The sequence below is a fragment of the Magnolia sinica genome, chromosome 1 (assembly GCF_029962835.1).
Source record: "Magnolia sinica isolate HGM2019 chromosome 1, MsV1, whole genome shotgun sequence".
Taxonomy (NCBI): Eukaryota; Viridiplantae; Streptophyta; class Magnoliopsida; order Magnoliales; family Magnoliaceae; genus Magnolia; species Magnolia sinica.
The window spans coordinates 30,265,550-30,291,813 of NC_080573.1; the positions used below are offsets into that span (position 1 = coordinate 30,265,550).

The 26,264-nt window shown below is 40.7% G+C and overlaps 1 protein-coding gene across 1 annotated transcript; it reads right to left on the reverse strand.

The window, feature by feature from the left end:
* Positions 1 to 2,306: 2,306 nt before the first annotated feature.
* On the reverse strand, positions 2,307 to 5,429 carry LOC131243977 (probable mannitol dehydrogenase). The gene is made up of 5 exons (XM_058243640.1): positions 5,243 to 5,429; positions 4,958 to 5,071; positions 3,862 to 4,375; positions 3,000 to 3,153; positions 2,307 to 2,656 (listed from the first exon to the last, which is right to left on the reverse strand). The coding sequence occupies exons 1-5, from the start codon at positions 5,338 to 5,340 to the stop codon at positions 2,451 to 2,453; spliced, it is 1,086 nt and encodes a 361-aa protein (XP_058099623.1). The 5' UTR covers positions 5,341 to 5,429; the 3' UTR covers positions 2,307 to 2,450.
* Positions 5,430 to 26,264: the final 20,835 nt, after the last annotated feature.

A 26,264-nucleotide genomic window follows, 5' to 3' on the forward strand; every position in this document is an offset into this window, starting at 1 on the left:
ATGAATAAATAATCACAAAAAAAATAGAAATATATTTACATATGTGTATGTATGTGTCTATGTACACACACATGCAACAAAATAATAATAATAATAATAATAATAATAATAATATAAAATAATAATAAAGTAATAATAAAATACAAACGTACATGTACACACACATGGAAAAAGTATTATGAGGTTAAGCTCTATGGGCCCCACCGTGATGTTCTAGTAATGCGTACCAGACATCCACATTGTCCGTTTAGTGGGTCCCATCTGGGTTACGAGTCTTAAAATTAAACTGTATCTAAAAATATGCAGGCCACACACCATATAAAACCATGTGAGATTATACATAAACCATTTAACAACATTAAATGAGGCCCACTTCAGTTTTGGAATGGCCTGAAATTTAGTGAGACCCCTCATCCCAGTGGGACATATACAATGGATGAGTTGAAGATCTGGAAGGTTTCAATGGGTGGGTGTCAACTCTCAAATATTGTTTGTGGTGGGACCCACCTAGTCAAGGATTAGCCAGATTTTAAGGCCCATGGGCCACCGTGGAAGGTTGCACTTGTTGGGGTGGATGCCTGACAGACATCACAATGGGGCCACAAATCTTGATCTCAAAATGCCTTTTCCATATATATGCATGCACACGCACACATATAGGAGTGAGCATCCCCCCTTAACATATCCACGTCTCAATGTGTGGGCTCCACCCTGGATAGCCTCACGCATCTCCTCAGACCTGCTGTAATCAATGCACTCGTAGGCTCTCATCCTTCTCCTCCATGTAAGATAGATTATGAAAAGACCTAATTCTGGAGGATCGACATCAATAATCATTTAACTTAGTGGCATTGATCAAAGAAGTGGTTTTATTTTAGAGTTTCAATTTTATATGTTTAAAAACCTGATAATATCTACACGATGATCCCGAAAACAAAGTTATTAGATCTGATTTATTTATTTATTAATTTTGTTGCGTTTTTAAAATTCTAACATCACGCACATTAGGAAGGTTGGTATCGATATAAAAATTGCAAAAAAAAACAAGTTGGTTGTAGGCAAGTCCATTTCATAATTTATGTTGGGCTTTATGGCCCCATATGTTCGAGATCCATTCCACTCATCAGGTCAGTTTCCTTGGCTAAATAAATTAGATTAGCCCACTCATCATTTGAGTTAAAACTTATAATTATGAGAGAGAACTTGATAATTATAAAAAGTAAATTAAAAATAATACATATTTGACATGCATGGCATATCCTACAGATGAGTCAATGGGCTAGGACATGTTCATTTTGGGCCCCGCCTTATGAGTGATAGATACATGCTATGAGTAACGAATTTGATCAGATTGAGATGGATGGACCCTAGGCTCTTTCGACATTTTAGGGGTTGGATCAAGTGGTGCTCACTCATTACTCAATCTTGATCAGATTAGGATAAGACTTATCTAGCTATAACAAACTTTTTCTATTGGTGTTTCAACCGTGGAGATTGGAGAATCTCCTACGTGTATATTGGACAAATTTATTTTCCCTGAAATTCTTTTTAGGACCCCTTAACCATTGGAATTTGGTCAAATCGGGCTACAATGAAAAGTGAGTCCCACTTGATCCAACTTTAAGGTGGTTGGATTGAGACCTACTTCTCATCCATGTCAATTCTTATTTGGATGGTGATTATTAGATTCATCCACAGTGTACTTCTACTATGGTAGGATTATTTTCCATCTGGACGCTTCACAAAGAGCCATTGGATAGACATGAAATCAGTGGCCTAGCCCAATCTTGACCGTCCAATTGGAACAATGATTGAAATGATTCATCATAGTGCCTAACGTGGATGGCCATGGCCTAAAATTGGACATAGAAAATGATCCTAAATATTTAATTAAAGAATTCCAGGGCAATAACAAATCCATAGGTAGGACTAATCATGAACTCTAGCCAATAAATAAGTTCAATACATTAATTAGGTGGGCCATGATCACATGAGGAAAGAAGACTTAGAATATTGACAGTGGCAGTGGCACATATTCAACATACACGTGTGGCACACATGATAAGTGGACCAGCCCACGTTTTACAACAAATGTTGTTGTTAAGAGCCACGCACTAAATGGATCAGATCTTATGCATGCATGCGAAGCTAGATGTGAGGTTCAAAAGCAATCGTGTTGTCTTTATTATATTAACTGTATATATGAAGCTATTAATGAGAACCATTGATGCGAATTTTTGTATAACGGTCCATCTTCAAGGTGGCCCACTTGATCCCCATTTCAATTTTTATTTTAAAAATAAAAATAAAAATACCAAACTCCATATTTCAGCGATCATACACGTTAACAAAGAAGAGCTTCTTGCACAATAACCATACATCATGGGACACACAACACAAATCAATGGCCAAAGAAGTGCGGTGGCCACATCAATGCCGAGCTCAAGAGATTATGGGGCAACATTCAATGTGTTTGCAACGTCAATGACAAATCGGTATCTCACGTCTCCTCTCGCGAGCCGCTCCATGGCTGTGTTTACATAATCCATGGAGATTACCTCAACATCAGCCGTTATGTTGTGCTTGCCAGCGTAATCTAACATTTCTTGTGTTTCTTTCATACCTCCAATTCCACTTCCGGCCACGATCTTCCTCCCTATTAAGATCAAATTACAATTAATTAATAGCACGTTTGGATGCTCCTTAAATATAGTGAGCCTAAATTTTGGTAGAAAGCATAGTTATTTGTTGCATTGTGTTCGAGGTGGGCCAGATGGTCCATTGGGTTTTATAATACATGGGTCCATGTAGTCCAAGGCCGAAACGCTAGCTTTCAATGTGGGTCCGACACTTCCTACAAACGCGATCTTTTTTACCCATCATTTAGTGATCTGGACTGCTAATCCTTTTTTTCCCTAGCCAAATTACATGTGATCCATAGTTGGCAATCCAAACCATTGGATCCTAAAATTTCATTCCCAATAATGATGATTACTCACCCATGATTAAAGGAATTATGGGAAGCTCGAATGGCTTCATGTTGACCCCCACCACAACTAACTTTCCATTGGGCTTCAGTAGATTAATCAATGGCTGCAGTGAGTGAGGGCTAGGGGCTGTATCAATGATACCATCCAAAGTTTCCATGGCCGCCTACAACACAACAACAAACAGAAAAATAACATTAGCAATAGTGGCAATCCACCATTTTTTATTACTCTAACTTGTCCCAGCAAACTTTACATCTAAGGCCTACCTTCTGGTGATCGAAACTGTCCATAAGATAGGCAATTAGATGATCCGAACCATCTGGTTAAGCTTTGTTTAATGCATACCATTGGCTATAACTGGCCAAGCTAGAGCTACCACTGGGATAACCCGATAGGGACGATTAAGGGGAACCATCCCATGAAAGGTGGGCCGAATCGTAACCATTTCCGAAACAACAAAAAATGGAAAAAATAATAACCGATTATTGGAAATACAACCCTTGGATCATGATCAGGTGATTATCAAATGGATTGAAGACTCAGAAGCTTGTACGACTCATTTAGTCCTGAGTTTAGTCATGAATCAGCGTAGTTGAGGCGTGACTTGCTTGAGCCCAAAATATTTTAAATGTGGACCCATGTTGCTGAACCAGGTCTGAGTTGACTCAGACAATGAGTGCCTGACTTAGTCCAGTGGTCAATCCTTGATACTTCCAACCTAGAATATGGTGGGCCCCTACCTAACCAATATCTTCTTGTGGTCATGCCTTTTTGTCGCCACTCCACATAGGATTTCATTCCTCTTTACCAAGAAGATGGTTGATTCAAGAAAATCATTATTCTCCTTAACCAAAATAAAAATGGATCTAACCTTCATTTTCTCAGAGTCATTGCTAACCAAAAATGAGTCAGCACCAAGTTGCTCGATCGCTTCCTTCTCTTTGTTTGGGGATGTGCTTATCACCGTGACCTTCATTCCAAAAGCCTTTGCAAACTTCACCGCGACATGGCCCAGCCCACCAAGCCCAACCACACCCAAACTCATGCCAGGCTTGCAAAGTTCAAAATACTTCATCGGGCTATACACCGTAATCCCACAACATAGTAGTGGTGCTGTGCCATCTAGGGGTAGGTTGTCGGGCAAGTGGACCACGAAGTGCTCATTGACGACAACCATATTAGAGTATCCACCGTATGTGGCCGTCCCATCATGGTAAGTACCACCATAGGTAGGTATCACTTTTCGGCAATAGTTCTCAAGATCCTGGTCGCACAGATTGCATGCACGGCATGAGTCGATCAAGCACCCTACACCCACCTTGTCTCCAATTTTGAACTTTGTTACGTTGTGGCCCACCTGGGTCAAAATTCCCACAATCTCGTGCCTACGGTGAGAGATCAAACAAGAGTTAGGATATTTCTCTTCTTTTCAATATGAAGTACACTTGGGTTATTTGGATGCATGGTTATAAGACTCGTATGACTCATTGGGTACGCAGATGAGTTGGGGCTAGGACCATTTGGTGGGGAATCGTCTGGTGTCGAATTGGATTGTGTTTGACTGAGTCCAATTCAAGTGGGATGAGTCACACCGAGTCTTAAAACCTTGTTTGGAAATTGAATGTGTGTCTGGGTGAATCCTACCGCCTGTTTGATCAAGATCATTCATCATGGGCAAAACTTAGATCCCAACGCCTCATATAGATAAGTCTAATCCTCATGAAAGCAATCCGTTTTGGGCCTCAACAAACAAATGCATAAAAATTGTTGGTTGGACCTTTTCCTGATAAAATGATCTTGACAAAATGACTTTGGATTTCTAGCCATTTTTCTCTTAACTGTCCACGTGACATCCACCAATCAGATGGTTAAAATCTTCCAATGAGGAGTGCTTTTGAATCCGGGCCTCATACATAGTAGGGCCTACTCATAAGGTAAAAACTATGGGTATTATAAGATAAATGTACCCGGGGATGAGCGGGTACGAAGAAATCCCGAAATCATTCTTAACGTTGTGAAGATCCGTGTGGCAGATTCCACAGTAGAGTATCTTTATGGTGACATCATCCTCCCCATTGGCCCTGGAAACATCAACTCATTTCTATAATACAACCAAAACATTTCAATAGATGCATCTAAAGAAAGAATATCTTGATTAACTAATAATGAATAACTATATACACTGAAAGTCAGGAATATCTTGATTAACTAATAATGAATAACTATATACACTGAAAGGCCTTTTTGAATACCTTCTAGAGAATTTGAAGGGTGAGAGGATTCCTGAGTTATCCCTGGCTGCCCAACCAAAGGCCTTTTGAATGTGTTCTTGATTTGCAGATTTCTCCATCTTCTGTTTGGGTTGTGAGACTGGAAAATAACTGCTAAAGTTTTCGATCTTTTACTTTGAAGGGGAGAAGAAGAGAATGTGTTCTTGTTTGAGGGGTTGGTTTGGTTTATATAGAATATCATTTCCATATTTTCTAATTCTTACAGGTGAGCTATGGACGCTAGTTAAAGGAAATTGGTTTGATCTGACTCCTGTGATGCACGACTGTTGTTTTTTTAAATCATACCAATGACAGTGAACATTGAGGATGGAGCATATCACTAAAATCATATGCATCAAGCAATCCTAGCCGTCCAAATCATGCACATCAAATTGATGGTCAAAGGTAAAATACCAAATGGTTTAAATTTAATGAAAAAAATAAAAATAAAATCAAATAAGATGGTATTGGATGTGAATTTACATTGGTTGTAGGGAGCCATGCTACGGAGGTCATGTGCAGCCACCATGATATTATTGCGATCAAGTTAGGTAGCTAGGTGAAAATTTAGGGAAGCAGAGTGCGTCCGTCCATATCTGTGTGGGGCCCACTGGTCCATACTTTTTTAAAAGATCATGTTAAGGTATGTGCCCAAAACTAAGGCAATCCAACGATCTAGTTGAACACACTAATTAGTAAGTTTGGGTTGCATTAAATGCAAGAGTCATCTCTGGTGTGGTCCATAAGAGCATTGGATCTGCCTCTTTTTTGGGCCCCTACCTTAACATAATCTGGGAAAATGGATGGCAATATGGATAAACAAATACATCATGGTACGCCCCCACACAGATCTGGTCAGGCCTTGCTAGGTCGGATGCAATTCGCTTCAAAAAATTTAGGTAGATTCAAAAAATTAGGTAGATCAGAAAAAATTAATAAATTAGGTAGATTCAAAAATTTAGGTAGATACAAAACTCAAGTGGGCCACAATACATAACCAAAGGGTATGGACCTGAATTTTCCTAAAGGAATGTCTTCTTTTTATTGTACACACATCTAACAATCATAAACAATGTTTGTTATTATTACTATTATTAGGTCATGTTTCATAAATGAACCTTTTTTATTAGGTCATGTGTCACATGGGATTCCTATAACACTAAACCATGCGTGTGTGGATATGAGACACCTACCATCCAAGACTCCTTGGACCCACCATCATCAAACACATTCATAAGATGAGTTCCGCCTGAATAAGGGAAAATCACAAATATCAAAAGCCATCCAGCAAGGTTTCAATGGTGCACATTCCAATCATGTGGTCTTGATCCTTGCAACTTATGTATGAAATTCACTTTACAACTTATGTTGGGACAACCAACGGATGGAGTGAATGTCAATTGTGGCACTTGATCCTTACAACCTATGTATGAAATTCACTTTACGGTCATTTCTTCTCAATAAATTTGGATGTTGAGCCATGTTTCGGTGATCTAAACCATTGATTGGGGGCAGACTCAAAAAAACTTCAACATTGGGAGTTTCTATCCTGATTGAAGTAGTCCATGATAAACAAGAAAATTGGTCAACAATAAATGAGTCCAAGTAGTCCAATGTGGGAAGTTTTTTTAGTCTCCATGTCAAGTGATAGGCCCATCGTATAAATGATTTGGATCATGAACATGCCATCTCAAAATTCGAATAACATTCATTACTTCAAGTGGTTTTTTTGAAATATCCAGTAACTTTGTTTCTCCAATCAAAACGTACTCTTATTTTATTTCTATACTCTTTCTACATGCGACGGAATCGTGGGGTCAGTAAACAGAATGTCTGGTTGCCACGAGATGCATGGGGGAATGTCGCCTAAAACTCTTCTCACGAGGAAGTATTATCCTATGGTCCGCCTCAGTAGCATAGTTAAAATTTGTTACAGCCTACTGGCACAAAAAATTCCATACAACTGGGAAAATGATCAAGTGATCGAAATCATTAGCCTGATGGGTCATACCTTAGATTGGGTAATTCACAGAAATCTTCTATGATCGAATATATGCAACCTTTAACAGTGGACTATAAGCAAAGAGTAAAGTAATTATTGACAGTCATTGTAAATACATCCAAACGATCAAATGACTATAATCTTCAACGAAAAAAAGAAATTGGGGATTTCCATCCACGGTGGATCCCATCCATTCAACAGTTGTAAGAACCAGATTATAGTCATCCATCTTAGTTTAAACCATAGGAATCATATAGGTGGAGCATGCCGAAGGAAACAATGGTCACTTAACGCCCACCATTAAAAACATCTTGAGCCCACCATAATGTTTATTTTCCATCCAACTTACTAATGAGGTCACACTAGAGTGAAGGGAAAACAAAAAATCAGCTTGATCCAAAACATTTGTGGCCCTTAAGAAGTTTTTAATGGTGAGTGTTCAATGACCACAGTTTTCTGTGGTGTGGTACACTAGAACTTTAGAATTGCTACATTATTAAATTCATGCCATAAAATGAACTAGAAAAACATATGGATAACTAAGATATCATCACGGTGAATGCTACAGTGCCCGACACATCACACACCATCGCTTGTGTCCACTACCATAATTCCCTATAAGCCTAAGCTCCATAGGACCCACCATGATGTCTGTGCTATATCCATTCCGTCCATCGATTGCGCTGGTCCATGTTAGGATGTGTTCTAAAAAATTAAAGTGGGTCACACCACAAGAAACAATGGTGACTGGATGCCCATATTATTGAAACCTTCTTGGGTCCAAGATGTTTCAGATCAGGCTGATATTTGTTAAGATCACGTTAGTTCAGAAACAATAACACAAATTACATATCCCACATCAAAGTCCAAACATTCAATTAAGGGGAATCTATGCAGGCCTAGCTGGATCAATAAAAATTATGGACTGAACAAGAATGTGACATTATCAATGGGATGGATGGCATATAAACGGAGTCAACCAGAGAAGTGCACGCGTGGACATGGCCCAAACGGTGTGTGTGATCACGCTGTGTGGGGCCCATTATTCAGAAAAAGGCCACCTTGGCCTGGTTGGCTAGGATGGACTCCAAAACTCCCAAATCTTAACTCGATCCGATGTTCGGTTTGTGCGTGGTGCCACTTGAGGGTTAGATTCTGGATCTGCGCTAATTGATTCAAAATCGATGGTTGGGGTGAATTGGGATACATGTGGCTTTAGTTAACCCTTCGATGAAGGGAGGGCTTCGCACCCAATTAGGCTTCACAACTTAAATGAATGAAAAGAACTACAAGGGGTGCCTATTTATAGGAGAACCCTATACCAAAAACTCGCACCATGTGTACTTGGTATGAAGTAAACTAAAATAAAAACCAAACAAGAAAATCTAAAGCGTTCACGATGTTCTAAATAATAACAATAAACAAAACTTAAAACATAAAACCAATCCGACGAGTGGGCCATGATCATGAGATCCCATGGTGGGCTTTTCTTGACTATCGAGCCACTTTTCTGAAGCAAAACTTGTCATGTTCTAAAAAATTAAAGTGGGTCACACCACAAGAAACAATGGTGACTGGATGCCCATATTATTGAAACCTTCTTGGGTCCAAGATGTTTCAGATCAGGCTGATATTTGTATTTGGCTTCATCGTGGTAGGAATGTGACATTATCAATGGGATGGATGGCATATAAACATCACTGTGGACATAGGAAGCTCCATTTCCTCTTCCTATGGTGTGGCCCACTTGGCCCCACAAATCTTCCAGTTACTGGGATTACTACAATCCATCTTACAAGAAAGTAGCGTCCACGGAGGACTTGATACGGTACTATATAAGTGGTATTATATGCACATTGCATTCTAACATAAACCATGTGCCGTCTCCACCATCCAATTAGTGCATATATTGCCAATGTCGCCAACCATCCACTTGCTGATGCAACTCTAGGATGGGCCCAACCTGTAAGATCCCAGTCCTTTATCACATGACGTGTCACAACCCACACTATTGATTGACCATGCGCTGTACCCTAGTACACTCAGCAACCCCTCCCGAGTGATTTTTTCTGGATGACCTTGATACCTTTGTCATGTGAACTGCATTATTGCTGCAGTCGCCAAGGCGAAAACCGTGTGTTAATCCAGCGCTTCATTAGTGAGATATGACCCATCGAATCTACGACCAAAATTACATATCTTGTTGTCACGCCCCAAACTCGAAAACCAGGCTCACAAAATTTTCGATCGCCGAATCCGGTGTCGACAACCTCCGTAGTACCCCATTCTCGACTCCCGGTGCCCATATACTAGATTTCGATCTTGGGATCCTACAAGGAGGATTTTCAACGTACATTTATTTCATAATAAGCATAACCACAAGTTTACTCAAATCACAAAAGCAACATCATTATTATATATCCACTAATATAAACAGTTGAATACAGTGCTGAAAGAGAAATATATATATCAATAATCAAAGCTCCAGAAGATAGCTGCATGCTTCAAGCTCAACACCGCTGCGACCTAACGGCACCTGCACACATTTATCGTGCATAAGCTTATAGAAAGCTTAGAGGGTTGTGTAAGTGTGTGCACAAGGTAAGTTCTAAGTATACAATGCAGGTCCATAAATCATACAATGTTGAAGTATGCAATGCAGATCGATTATGCAATGCGAAGACATGAAGAACCAAATATCATATGCCGAGAATGCAATGCAATATTTGGTGCGAATGAAATGACCATGTAGGAGTGTGAAGTCGAGATGATAGTACGCAGTATCGCAAGCTATAGGGTCCATCACAAGGGACTTCTATCCAAACCAGTCTCATACCTAATTTAGATAGTCAAACTTAATATGGTAAACTCCTGATCTCAAGTTGATCGCGCGCCCCAAACGAAATCTTAGCCATTGCGAAGGTACACATATCAATTAATTGTGCACCACCTGTAAAACCCGTGTCCTAATCCATACTGTTGGCTTCCACGGTCCTTTCGGTCGAATTTCGGCAACCCTCGACTCGTATCTGATACGAAGTTTCGGTGTGCTCCCGAGACCAGCCGGGTTTAGAGATTGATCCTAGATTTCAGGGTAATGTAGCGTTAAAGATTCTACACGTTTTGAATTTTACAGATCATATTTAAAGTGGTTCAAGCTAATTTCATAGATAATCTAGTTTAACACTTAGTTAATTTCTTCTAATTTCTAAAGGATTTAGTCCCGGGTGCTCGAGGTGGTACTTGGGTCTTTGTCGGATTTTTCGAGACGTTATAAGGAGTTTACCACATTGATTCTGCCTTCTAACTATCAAATTTAAGTATGGGACTGGTTTGGATAGAAGTCCCTTATGGTGGACCCCATATCCTGTGATACTACGTACCATCATCTCGACTTCACACTCTATCCCCAAAGTCAACTCTCTCTCCACCTCATATTGCCATTGCATCCCTCGATATCTAAATATTTCAAACTCTTTATGACCATACCTCATTTTACATAGCTGAATTTGTATTGCATAACTCGACATTGTATGACTTATGGACTTGTCAATCACTTTTTCTTACACCCACCACTCCATCCATCCCTATTATTTATGCATCTCATATTGTATGATTATGAAGTTGTCCATTTGTGTGCTCTGGCACTTATCTTACGCAAAACCTCCCAAGCAACTTTCACCCACACGTCCAAGCCTTCCCAAGCACTTTCCCAAAGCACCCACAAGTTTGGCCCACCCTCTCATCTCTCATCTACACCATCCACCAGCAAAACCCCATCAACCTCCATCAAAAGAGAAGGCTTTGATTTTATTTTGGAGTCTTGATTTTGCTCATTTATCAGGATATGCCATATCATTCATATGTGATCGACTATTAAATGTTGCTTTTGTGATATGGGTACCACATGTGGTTATGGGACTTCGTTACGAAGCATACAATGTACGTTGAGAAATCCTCCTTGGATCCTAGGACCGGAACCTGCTATGGGCGCTGCAAGCCGAGAATGGGGTACTACGGAGGTTCTCTTTCGATCGAGATCCCTCTTGTGAATCCAATTTGGTTTGAATGGCGTGATGACCACATGATGAAGGGGTGAGTATGGCCCACCTTGATCACATATTTCATGTGGGACACATCAGATGAATGGATGTGTGTTGGATCTATGCCATCCAGCCCATTAGCGGCCCGGATGGAAGGAAAATATAAATATCAGGTGGTCCATAACCGTCTAAGTGTGCCACGTGCATGGGACATCCAGTGACCATCTGACCAAGGGAAAACGAATACCAATTGTGTATCCAAACTGGTAGGACAGTCCGAGCGTGGACCCCACCTCGGACGCATGTGTTTTATCTCCGTTATCCAGATTGTTGGACGGTGGGTTGGCACCGTGATGCATGTAGTGTGTTTATCTAACAAAGCCGTAACAAAAAAATTAGCTATTTAGATGGTAGGACCTCCACCTATGATGTATGGGGCTGTTCCATCCATGCCGTCCATTCCATTCTGCAGCTCATGTTTAGGCGCTTGAGCCAAAAATGAAAGCTGTTTTATCAACACCGCCCATTTTCTGACGGTGGACCATCACCATATGGAAATAGCGGTATGTACCATTGAAAACCACATTATCTAGATCTAACCAAAAATACCATAGTTATTGCATTGACATCAACAAGTTTTGTGGGGTCTGAATCATGAGGTATGAGTTATGTCCCAACCGTCCCTTCCCTCGCTCCATTTTCAAAAAAAGAAAAACAACAACAAGCAGGCAGCGCTGCTGCCGCATCCCATCCATTTTGGGTTGTATGGGCCCCTACCTTGATGATATGTTGTACACACATCACATCGTGCATGATGGGGCCCGTTAGGGCGTGTGATGTATTTGTTATCCACGTCGTCCATCATTTGGATTCTGAACGGGTGGGACCCACCCCACATAAGGAACGTGAGGATTGCACGTGCCATTGCCCAGTGGGTTACAGCCCACATTGATGTATGTATTCTATATCCGCACCGTCCAATGTCCATCAGTTTTTCCAGATCCTTATTAACAGCTTGATGTATTGTTTCATCTAGTCGTCCATTTATGGGACCCACATGATGGATCTGTTTTATCAACACCATCCATCCCCGGGACGTGTGGACCCCTCGTGACATGTGTTTTATATCCAGCCACGCCGCCCATCTGATTTCTGGACAGGTGGGGCCCACCTTTTGATGTGTTGTATATTCACACCGTCCATTCACGTGGCCCTCATGTGATGTACGTGTTTGATCCTAGCTATCCATCTGGTGAGGCCCATTTTGAATGTGTATGGCCCACCCCAATGTGATGTATTTATGGCCCATATAATGAGTCCTGATGTGATGTATATGTGGCCCATGTGTGAGGCCCGATGTGATGTATGTGTGGCCCATGAGTAAGGCCCAATGTGATGCATATGTGGCCCATGAGTGAGGCCCAATGTGATGTATTTGTGGCCCATATGACGAGGCTCAATGTGATGTATATGTGGCCCATGTGTGAGGCCCGATGTGATGTATGTGTGGCCCATGAGTAAGGCCCAATGTGATGCATATGTGGCCCATGAGTGAGGCCCATCGTGATGTATATGAGGCCCTTGTGTGAGGCCATGGGCCCACTATATGTTTGGCTCTATGTGGGTTACTCCTTGGGAGCAATGTTGGTTAAATGTCCACATTGATGGGCAATGATGGTTAAATGCCGAAATTGTGACCTTCTCTTAGGCCTTGCTAGGCCCATTCTCATCCTTTTCTAAGTGGGTTGACCCTAATCATTGGGCCTCATTGATGTTTGCATGACCTATCTGTTCATATTGGGTTAACCCATAATGTTAGGCCCCCATTGGTTGTTTGTAGGATTATTTCTTTTTAATCTTAGAGTCCATCTAGGACTTATTTGGGCCCCCTAAGGCATCTAGCAGGCCATATGATAGCATGATGAAGGAAGCCCGTTCCGGATCCTTAGGAATATAGGTACACCACCTAGGCCCAACCTTAATATGAGGAGAGTATATCATTACCATAGATGGTAGGATTTGTGATGTCAAGTTTGGTATATCCACTGTTGAGGACCAATCCTTATGTTGTGGATTAGATCTGCTGTCCTTTTATGTACTTCTACATGCCTATACACATCATCTACATGCTTGTGATGAGATGAGGTTGACCATTGCATATGCCTTCTAATAAGTTGTTTATGGGACTCCCTGTTGCATATGCCTTCTAACAAGTTATTTATGGGACTCCCTGATAGGCGAAGTTATCCCTCATGAGTGCACGGTACGCACAGGATTGATGCATGAATGGATTGTATGACTCATGCATCTTGCATTATGTGATATAGTTACTGTACACCCTAGCGACATCAGGGCCATGGATTCCACAGGCACATCGTGGATAGCCGAATTGGATACCGAAAATACTTGGTTCTAGTACTGTGGGCACATAAGATGTCCTTAGGTGAAAGTCACGGAACCTTTTTGGTACTAGGAGGATGCTCCAGCATCGACACTGAGTGGATATATGAGTGCATGAGGGCCGTATACTAGTTGGTCGTGTCTCCCATTGTGTCATGGTCGGTTAGAGGGGGTGTGACTTTACCCGCCTAAGTGAGGGGGCAATTTCTAGGTTGAGTCTTACCAACTCGTGAGTGGGTTCACTACCGTTGAGCCGGGCCCAATATTGGCATGCGGATAATGAGGTCTCTTCTACTTACCCGGTTGTGCACTTGGATAGGGGCGCAAGATGGCGTAGAGTGTACTAGATCCTGGTTATCCAGAATAAGAACTATATCGATATTTGATGCTCTAGTGATGAGTTGCATTAATATGCGGATTTGGATGAGGATTGGTATGCTTGAGTTGCATTTTGCATCGCATGGCCTTGGTATGGCCGACATCATTCACGTCTTGCATTGCATGGCCTTGATATGGATGATAACATTCATGACTTGTATCGCATAGCCTTGGTACTGATGATAACATTCATGGATTTGCCAACATATTTTGCATTACTCTGATATTGCACTATGAGCATGCTTATATTGCACACACTTACACTATCCTCTAAGCTTTCTATGCTTATACATGATTGATGTGTGCAAGTGACGCTTGGAGAGAGTAGGAGCAGGAGCATGCAGACATTGGAGCTTTCGTTATTATTATCATTACCTTGTATTTCCCTTTATGTGCATTGTACTTAAATTTTTTTATCATAGTGAATTTTGTGATGGAGTTCTCCTTGTTATTGTTCGTAGGTTATGCTTATGGTTATGTTTTTTATGAAATAATTTCATGTTGAAATCCTCTTTGTAGGATCCCAGGATCGGAAACTAGTATATGGGTCTCAGGGAGCCGAGAAAAGGGTACTACGGAGGCTGTCGGTCGGATTCGACAATCGGAAATTTTGTGAGCCGGTTTTCGAGTTTGACACAATCATGCTAGACCCTATGGCCCGATTGCTCCATAAGATGGTTGACATGGATAGAAGACACATACCATCGGATGGACTCCAAGACGACCCGGATGGTGAGACATGAATGATAGGGTAGTCTCGAGGTAGATGGACAGCATGATGGGGTCCACAGAAGGACGACAAATCCAACCCATACATCAGGATAGGCTCCACATAGTGAATGGCCTAGGCATCATACTAACGTCAAGGATGAACCTCACACTTGTCCCCAAAAGGTAAGTGGATGGTGTGAATGATATATACATGACACCGTGGTCCTAGCAACTGGGTACAAGGGTAGGACACACCTCATAGGGTGAGCCAAGTGGGTATACAACAAGGTGAGTTCACAGGGTGAGTTAATAGGGTGAATCTATGTACAACAAGTGGACTTCCTCAACCTTTTTTCATGCAATATGTGACCTTTTAAACGGGTTGGGTAGCCAGCTCAACATCAAAGTGGGTCGTTCTAACAGGCTAGTTGGCAATTTAAACATTACCAAGGGCCTACGGAAAGGTTTCAATGATAGATACTTAATGGTTGTTGTTGGGTATGGTCCACTAAGCTTGGATCTGACTCACATGGGGCAGGCACATGTATCTAGGTGGGCCACACAATAGTCAAATGGCCAAGCTAAAACACGCAGCAAGCGAGCCACCTGGCAAGATAAGACACAATCATCATGTTAGGTCCATACCTGGATAGCATGGATACAAACTATGTACTATGTACATCTAAGTGGGTCCAAAGCGTGGACGGTTTGGATCAAGCCCAAAATCAAGATGGTCCCAATGGACAACTAGAACATGCACAAACATCATGGCGGCCCATGGCTAACCTGGATAACACACATATGACAAGGTGGACCCTAAGGTTCAGAATGACCCTACAAGGTATGGTGGAAAGCACCATCATCAATGGGGACCCAACGGTTTGGGATTTGCCCAATATTTGTGCTTTCCCTCTAAATAGATGGGATGGTAAACCAACACCATGGTGAGGTCCGTACACCACACGTGTGGGACCCTACCCACAGCTGGGTGACTATAGAAAGGATGGTAAATGAACAATCAGGTCATTCACATTACACGGGCCTTAAAAGCATCCAGAATGCAAGATCACAGGGTTTCCACCATCCGTTCATCCTGAAACTCTATATTTGGCTTGAGAACCATAAATGAACTGTACACATCAAATTTTAACCCCCGAATCCTTGTGGAAGTGGTCCAACGGTCAGATCAACCCATAAATCATCGATTCGAGGCCCACCTGACACTTAGATATATTTCGATTCAAGTCTCAACCACTTAAATGAGATGAGAAAAGGACTGGACGGAGCGGACTTCTCACACGGACCCCAAGGGACTTCACTGAAGTACGTGCAAGTGCACAAGTGTGCACATGCCAGCTATGCACTGTAACTTAGATCGGGTCTCCCTGTACACGAACTTGCTGACGATCGATGTGGGCCACCACGATCATCTAACAAGATGATTTGGACCGTCCCAGTGGGAGTGGAAGATGCCGCCGACAAGGACTTGCTCGGACTCCACCTAAACCGGCCAGGATGTGTCCCAATCGTTCACCGCGTCTAACGGGCGGCATGAAAGAAAATTCTGTAGTCTGATAACAAAACCGACCATCTCAGAATGGTTTTTTGAGACTAAGCTGATGGACAACGTGGATTTCTCAAACATCAGGGAGTGTGGGCCCCACGGGTTATGCACAGAGAGATGCGCAGGCTCTGTTGGGCAAATAGAGCTTGCGGACAACCCTTGTGGGCCACTCACAAGATCTTGCAAGATGATCCGGTCCATCCATCTTGATCAGGATGAAAAACCAACCAGACGAGGCCCTTTCCACCATCTATATCAACAGGGATAGAAATGCATCCACACCGCAAAATCCCGCACACTATTTGCGCGATTCGCACTATGTTCGAGTGTTGGTGATTGCGGATCTCTGTGGGTCCCTGTCTTGAAGGTGATTGGAAATCGGCACCGTCCGTCCAAAAGGTGGAAAAGGGGGTATTTAACCTTTATATGGAGGCAAAATGAGCGGAGTGTATGAATCCTTCCCCGAAAGTCACTCCAAACGTAAGCAACTCTGCGGTTTTTGTTGTACACGGTGCATAAGAGCTACGCACGCCTCCAGCGACTCTCTCCAACCGACTCCAAGTCCTTATAAAAGGAGAGAAGAGAGAGAGATAATGATTCAAGCCTTGGACGTATAGAGAGAGAGAGAGAGAGAGAGAAAGAATTTTAAAATTTTACTTGTTTTTTTTACTATTTTTCTAATGATTTTTGAGAGATCTAGCCCAATCATGTCAGGCTAAACCTCTTAGCTAGGGCTATGAGGTGAAGCTTGTGGCGTGATGCGAATGACTCTACGGCTTTGATTTATGTTATGAACTAATTTGATTATAATTTGATTAATAGGAATGCTTTCAGTTTTTAATGGTTTGTTGTGACTGAAGTTACAATAGATCTGGATGGCTTTGAGTATTTCCTTTTCATTATTTTGATTGTGAAGTTAAGAAGCCATGTTGTTCACCATTATCCCTTGGATATGGTTGGATGATGGAATCCTTCCTAAATTTCATACATCTTTCAGATTGATTATGTATTCGTTTAATTATATTATTTACTTTGTCTCATGGGCATGGTTTTGATGGAATCAACTCTAATTCTCACTAAGCTTAGATCTGATTCACATGGGGCAAACACATGTACATAGGTGGGCCACGCAGCAGTCAGATTGCCAAGCTAAAACATGCAGCAGGCGAGCCACCGATAAGATAAGACACAATCATCATGTTGGGTCCATACCTGGATAGCATGGATACAAACTATGTACTATTTACATCTAAGTGGGTCGAAAGCATGGACGGTTTGGATCAAGCCCAAAATTAAGATGGTCCCAATGGATGACTAGAACATGCACAAACATCATGGTGGCCCATGGCCAACCTGGATAACACACGTATGACAAGGTGGACCCCAAGGTTGGGGATGACCCTATGAGGTATGATGGAAGGCACCATCATCAAGGGGGACCCAACGGTTTGGGATTAACTCAATATTTGTCCTTTCCCTCTAAACATGTGGGATGTTAAACCAACACCATGGTGAGGTCCACACACCACACCTGTGGAACCTTAACCCATGGCTAGGTGACTATAGAAAGGATGGCAAATGAACATTACAATGAGCCCTTGGATGGCGTTCAGTCATTACTATCTCCATGGTGTGATCCACTCAAGACTTGGGTCTGCCTCACAATGGGGCCCACAGCCCTACAATGGCTGAAACATGGATAAACAGTGTGAATATAACACACACGTCATGGTGGGCCTCACAAGGCAACCCCACTGTGGGTGCCCCAATCCAACTATTTTCTGTTGTGCGTCAACCTGAGATTTGGATTTGCTTCATCTCTCTTTCTTTGGGCCCATACTATAAAATGAGTTGGGGAAAACTGATGGATGTACCTAGTATGTGACAATAGTTAATGAAAAATATCACCCGATTCAAGGAGTATTGTGCGAGAATTAAACCCACATGACAAAAAAGGTCAACTGGAAGACCGAAAAAGATAAGAATTCTTTCACATGAAGAGGAACAGAAAACAGTAAAGTACGAAAGATGCAAACAAATAGAGCATAATCGTAGGAGGTGCAAGTTTACAATACCCAAGGAATAATGTGCTTTGTAATTTATTTTGTGTCTGAATGATCTATTTTGTAATGTATTTTATGTTTTAAAATAATATGATAATGAATGATTTAATTCAAAAACGTCTGTAAAATGAGTTGAAAATTACGTATTTACTACTACAATTGAGACTTTGAAAGATTTAATGGGGATACTGACCTTGAAGATTGAATTCCCTCTTTCTTGAAGTCACGCATTACAAGAAGTTCTTGGTCAATTTCACGAAGTACTTGGTCAATTTCATGAAGTACTTGATTTTTTTCAAGAAGTACCGAGTGAATTTGATGAAGTACTAGGTCAATTTCACAACGTACTTGGTGAATTTCACGAAGTACTCGATCAATTTCAAGAAGTGCTCGATCAATTTCATGAAGTATTCGGTGAATTTCATCAAGTACTTTTGGTGAATTTCACAAAATACTCGGTCAATTTCATGAATTACTCGGTCAATTTTACAAAGCACTTGGTTAATTTCAAGAAGTGCTCGGTCAATTTCATGAAGTACTCGGTGAATTTCACGAAGTACTCAGTCAATATGAAGAAGTGCTCGGTTATTGTCATGAAGTACTCAGTGAATTTCACAAAGTACTTGATCAATTTCATGACCTACTCGGTCAATTTTCTCGAAGTACTCAGTCAATTTCAAGAAGTGTTGGGCCAATTTCACAAAGTACTTGGTGAATTTCAAGAAGTACTTGGTCAAAATCATGAAGTACTCAGTGAATTTCAAGAAGTACTCGGTCAATTTCATGAAGTACTCAATGAATTTCATGAAATACTCGGTGAATTTAATGAAGTACATGGTCAATTTCATAAAGTCCATGGTTTGGGACCATATAGTTTAGCAGTTGAAAGATGTTGTCAATCTTCTTATACCTCCATACTACTTTTCTTCTCCAATCACAGTCTCAATCAATACATGAACTGCCCAAGAAAACAATTAGGAAAGAGGTACATTTTGAAGTCGATCAAGACCATGATGGATCCATGGTTACGTCTAAAGAAAGGCCATGCTGTTACATAGATTTTTTTTCCCCTAAACCACTTTTGTTTAATTGTAACAAGATGAATTTGTGAAGGCACTAGGTTGCTCAAAACCTCTTGATACCTAGGATTTATATGTTTATATGATGGAAAATCATTTGTGACAGTCTTTTGGTTTAGATGCTTACATCAATGACTCCCTGGTTTGTGGCTGGAAATAAAATGCCTCTTATAATTTCCACGTATCCAAGCATTGTGTACAAAAAGGCAAACAGAATGAAGAATGGTCTATGCTACCCTTTCTTTTATTCCTTTCATATATTTTAACAATGTGCTATCAGAAATATATCTTTATAGTTCAACAATTGGGATTTCCACAAAAAATGCCACGATGGCACCATGACACTTTGTCTTGGCCACGTTGGCATCGTGGGATTTTCGTATAACTTGCCACTGTGGCTCTCTATCTTGTCCACGGTGACACCGTGGACACTGCGGTGCCCGCTGTGGGATTTTTCTCAAAACATTGCCACGGTCGCACCTTATCCACAGTGCCACCGTGGTTCTCTATCTTGTCTATGGTGGCACCGTCGTGTACATGGTGCCATCGTGGCACTCTGTCCTGTGAACGGTGGCACCATAGGGACCATGGTGCCACCGTGGAATCTACTTTTAAAAATTAACCGAGCACTTCATGAAATTGACTAAGCAATTAATGAAATTAACCGAGCACTTCATGAATTTGACTGAGCACTTCATGAATTTGACTCAGTGCTTCTTGAAATTGATCGGCCACTTCTTGAAATTCATGAGCATTTCATTAAATTGACCAAATAGTAAATAAAATTGACCGAGTACTATATGAAATTAACTGAGCATTACTGATATTACATGTCTTTCATACTATACTATGATTATAAGAACGTGTCTACCATTGTTTGTAGTTTAGTTCTAGACTAGCTGATTATTAACATTTCATCAATGACTGCCTTTATTGTGTCCACCAGGTGTAATTGCAATGTCCTGGTGTCCAAATGACCGTTGCTTTTTTCGTGCTTGTGCAAAAGACAATAGATCGATTTGATTTGTTGGAACACAGTTACTGCAGGGGTAGGAAAGTCTTTGGGTTTGATAATTCTTCACTGGTAGGAGGACCTACTATTTTTTATTTTTTAATGAAACCTTGTTTATAGCCTTTTCTAATATCTTCAGCAAACGCCTCTCATCTTTTATCTTTTTTTGGCCAGTAATTATCTTTCTCCAGCCTAACTTTTGATTTGGTGGGGTTTCTTAATAAAGTTCCGTTACCTTTAACAAAAATTGGAAAAAAAAAAAAAAAAAAACAGAGCATCCCATATTAATGTCACAAAGCTCGTTTTTGTGTTTTGATTTCATACGGATATTATGTGAGTTGCCGGCTAGCACTCATTGGAATTTTGATATCCACCGGTACCCAAAGATACCGAGTTATATCTACATCTTTTGATGGAAAATTTGCATTGACAATCTTAAGGTAAAATATTCCAGTCTTTGGATGCTTTATAGATCTCTCTCTCTCCTTCTCTCTCTACAATAAGCATGAATGTCATTACTCCAGTCACAATACTGTTTTTGTTACGATGACGTGGAAAACAACAATAATCTAACCAAATACTAATTCCCACAGTGAAGATCGCCTGGCATAAAAATCAGGCCTCATCAAATGGGTTGGCTCAACATATATGTGTGGTCCATTTAATGAGTGGATCAGCATGACTTTAAGATCAGAGATCTTCGTCATGGTGGGGCCTACCATTTGCATGGCACTGATGTCCTACACAAGTGGCACGTTCGCAAAAAAATTTAGGCCTACGTGACAAGTTACTACACCATCCCTGTAGGTAATCAGTCATCTTGAATTCTTCATTATAAGGGCATGTAAATCATGTTTTGACCAGGCTTTTGAAGGTCTTTAGCACAGGTACTTAGTATCGTTGGGGTGAGTTGTGCACTTGTGGTCTTATGGACTATTAAATATTTTGCGTTATTTGACATAATCATCACAATGGGCCTCGTAAAAAATAAACCGTGCACATCTTTCTCACGATTGTTTCCTTTGGTATGACCCACTTGCATCACTGATTAGGCTGATTTTGTAGCCCTACGTATAAAATTGGTTACACACCTGATGATTGGACCGGTTTTCAAATTGGAGAGGTTTTCAAAAATACTGTTGGGGCTACACTAGCTGGACTACACTTTACCTGGTGTAAATGCCTTAGGTAGAAGAGGATAGGCAGACAGTGGCCCCAAATTGATGTTTGTTTTTTTTTTTTAATTTTCTGAAATATATTCCCGTAGATGCTGGATTCCGAACAGAATCAACTCGCGGCTTGCACTAGTGCCTCTCTCAAGGGCTTAGGGGTTTAAGTATTTGAGGGGGATTAGCTAGTTTCTCCATCTCTAGAGTTGCCTAAACCCTATACAAATGTTAGGGTGGAAAGGATCCAAAGAGACTTCACCCTAGAATGAATCTTTGATTTACGTTGAGAGACTCAAGGTAAAGACTCTGGTTATAGCGATGAAAGGTGTTAAGCATCGACTCTGCCCATACGAATGTATGGTCTCCACTTCACAAAATTCAACTACACATGAGCAGATCCAATTATGTTGGCAAACCACAAAGTATATATACATTTGTACCAATTGGGTATGAGGATATATATGTGGTGTAATACTTATGATGTAACAACTATCAGACGGGTTTCTGATGTACATGATTCAATTATATTAGCAAGCCACAAAACATATGCATTAAACAACTATTTGACTAGGGTTTCTGATGGGCAAGATCCATTTATTTCGGCAAGCCACAAAACATATACAATAATCGACAAAGTAATACAAAGTTGATGATTATGCTAAGCAAGAGAGTAGAGAAGAGGGTATATGTTGCACAATGCTATTGTTAGGATTGAACGAAACTTCTTAGAATTTGGATGATTGGATGGACGGAATTGTCGCAAGGATTAGAATGGATTTGGTTAGCTTGAGAGGCTAGGATTATGATTGGGCTAAGAATAGGCTCTCTTCCTTACTTTCCCTCTTCTTGGTGGAGGGATGGAATGACTAAGGCTTTAGAAGCTATAGGCTTTTTGGATGATTGTTGCTGTTGAAATGGGAAAAGAATGGAATATTTATATAGCCTCCCAATCCGATTTTCCAATAATTCCTGACAAGTATAGGGTTTAATCAAGGGGGAATAGCTGAGATTCCATATCGCCATGTGGCACGATCTGGATGGTTAGATGGCCCGATAAAAATGTGATTTTGGGTTCAAACAAGGGACAATGAGATAATTATGCATTGCCATGTGGCACGCGGTGGTGAAACCACCGCTCAAGGCACAACTTTCCTCCTGTTTTGGCAGGGGAGCTCCTACAGGTGCCGAGGACCTCTTTTTACCGCAATGTTCATCTGTAGGCTGAGCTATGAATTTCTATTGGGCTTATGGGCTTGGACTTTAGGCTTCGCTAAGGCTTGGGTTGACTAGGTGAGTTGGTTGGGCTTTGGGTTAGTAAGTTAAGTCGGAATAACTCAATGAGTTGACTTGGGATTAACTTTGTTCAAACAGAGGCGGATTGCATAGTAACTCACTAAACTTAGCATATTGAGTAAACTCTATGAGGTCTACCATGATTTATGTATTGTATCCGCTCCGTCCATCCATTTTACCGGATAAATTTAGAACTTGAACCAAAAAATGAAGCATATATAATGTTCAAATGGACCACACCACAAGAAATAGTTAAATTGAACGTCTGCCGTTGAAAATTTTTTGGGGGCCACAGATGTTTTGGATCAAGCTTATATTTTTGTTTTCCTTTCATCCATGTCTGTATGATCTTATGAAAAGGTTGGATGACAAATAAACATCATCGTGGTGCCTAGAAAGGAAATCATTATCCGCACTGTTTCCTGTGGTGTGATCTACTTGATGTTTGGATATGCTTCAATTTTGGGCTCAACCCCTTAAATTAGATGAAAAAATGGATGGACGGTGTGGATAGACCACATACATTCAAGGTGGGCCCAATTGAGTTTACTCAGTGTGATAAGAGCGTGCTGAGTTACTCAGTACACAATCCAATTTCTGTTTGAACCAAGTTTTGGAAGTCCTAGGATTTGTTTTAGGATTTGGTTAAAGATTTAGGTTTAAGGTGTAGGTTTAGGATTTGAATCAAGGTTTTGGTTTCTCCATCTATCAAGACCATCCAATTTCATAAACCTGATAGCCTTGGGTGGGCTGTCTACAATTCCTACCATTAAATATATTATCCAGTTTTAATCCATGAGCTCAAAATTCAAGTCGACTGAATGATTGAAAATAGTAGACAAGACATTGCCCACCTTCAAAACTATTTTTCTTAGTGTGGCCCACCTGAATGATGGATGTACCTGTTTTTTGTCCTATGGCTAAAATTTTTGTATGACATCAAATGGTTCACGTGGACTTCACATAATCATCATGGTGAGCCTCGTAAAAAATCAATGATGTATATCTCTCTCCCAATTATTTCCTTTGGTGTGGCCCTCCTGAATCACCAACTAGCTTGATTTTTGGGTGTTACACCTTAACAGTAGATGACTCATTTGTTGGTCAGAGTAGATTGTGTATGCACATCACGGTGGCAATAGTGTGTGTGTGTGTGTGTGTGTATATATATATATATATATATATATATATATATATATATATATATATATATATATATATATATATATATAAAGATTGTGCATCCCCTACTAATTGTTTCCCTTGTTGTAGCACACCTGAATCATGTACGTGGCTGATTTTTGGGTCATGGGCCTAACATGAGCTGACCCATCAGGGGGGATCCACCCGACCCGAGAGACTTAACCATATATATGAGCACTTTACATTTGTGAGCGCGCACAGCTCACCTGGGCGACCGATATCAAGTAAGGTCCATTTAAGATTGGTACAAATCTGGCCATTGGAGTGGGGGAGGTTGATTTTGAGATGTTCCAGATCGGCCCATACAGCAAGGGCCCAGGTTGGTTTTTCTTAACCTAGATCAACTATAATGAACTCAAATGCTGGTCCAGACCCATTTAATGTCAGGTCAGGTTAGCACATCAGGTCATCCTGGATCCGAATCCTCCACAACACTTGTTTGACACAACATGGTGAAGTAATAAAGCTCTGTGGGCCCACCATGGCCGGTTTATTTCGGAAGGGATTGGCTGGTGCACCACACACCAGCTATATGCTGATATATTGACATCAGCAAGTTCTGCAGGCCCATCATGAGGTATGTGTTATATCCAAACCGTCCATCCATTTTATGAGCTAGTCGTAAGGCTTAAAACGAAAAATAAAAAAGATATAACGTTCGAGTGAAGCAGACTGAAAAAAGAAGTGGGGAATTGAACATCTGCCATCGAAACCCTGTTGGGGTTCCCATAAGTTTTGGATCAATATGAAATTTGTTTTTCCTCTTCATCTAGGTCTTTGTGACCTTGTGAACAGATTGGATGGAAAATAAACATTACGGTGGGCCCTAAGAAATTTTTAACGGTAAAAATCATTAGATTTGATTCATATTTTTGGACAGTACTCTAAAATGATCTCAAAGAATATATGAACGGTGTGGATATAGTAAATACATCATTGTGGAGCCATGTAACTTTGATCTCCTTTGAACCGTTCATATAACTCGGAGCTTGAGGAGTGTCAGCGCTCGTGTAGCGTGTGTGGTACACCAGCCGATCAAACAAGTGAGTACGTGTAATGTGAAGACGAGCGCTGACGCTCCTCCGAGTTGTAGGAACGGTTCATGATATCAAAGTTACATGGCCTTCAAAATGATGTATTTATTATATTCATGCCGTTCATGAATTTTTCGATATCTATTTAGAGCATGAGCAAAATAAAATGCATCGTATCCAAATTTCAACTGGACCACACCACAAATAGCAGCGGTTATAACGGTTTTCACGTTAAAACATTCATAGGGCTCACCATAATATTTATTTTGCATCCAATCTGTTCATCCGTTCATAAGGTCTAAAAGACATGAAAGAAGAGGAAAAGAAAATTTCACATTGATCCAAAACTTATGTGACCCCCAAAAGATTTTCAATAGTAGACATTCAATTTTCTATTGATTTTTGCAATGTGGTCCACTTGATCGTTAGATCTATCTTATTTTTTGTCTCAAGCCTTACAACGAGCTCGCCAAATGGATGGACGATTTGGATATAACACATATCTCTTGATCAGATCCACAGAACTTGCTTACGTCAATATACCAGCTATATAGGTTTGATCACGATGCATGTGTTATATCCAATTTGTCCATTCATTTGGCGAGCTCGTCTCAAGGTTTGAGATGAAAAATAAGACAAATATAAATATCAAGTGGACCACACTACAAAAAGCAATGGGGATTGAACATCTACCATTGAAACCCTTTTCAAGGTCATAGAAGTTTTGGATCAATATGAAATTTGTTTTTCCTCGTCACTAAGGTCTCTGTGACCTTATGAACAGATTGGATGTAAAATAAACATCACGGTGTGCCCTATGAATTTTTTAACAGTGAAAAGCATTATCTCCTCTGCTATTTGTGGTGTGGTCCAGATGATCTTTGGATATGATTCATTTTTTGGATAATTATCTAAAATGATCTCTAAAAATAGATGAATGGTATAGATATGATAAATATATCACTGTGTGACCATGTAACCTTGATCTCCTTTGAACCATTTGCAGAACTCGGAGCTCGAGGAGCGTCAGTGCTCGTCTTCCGAAAGTGGACT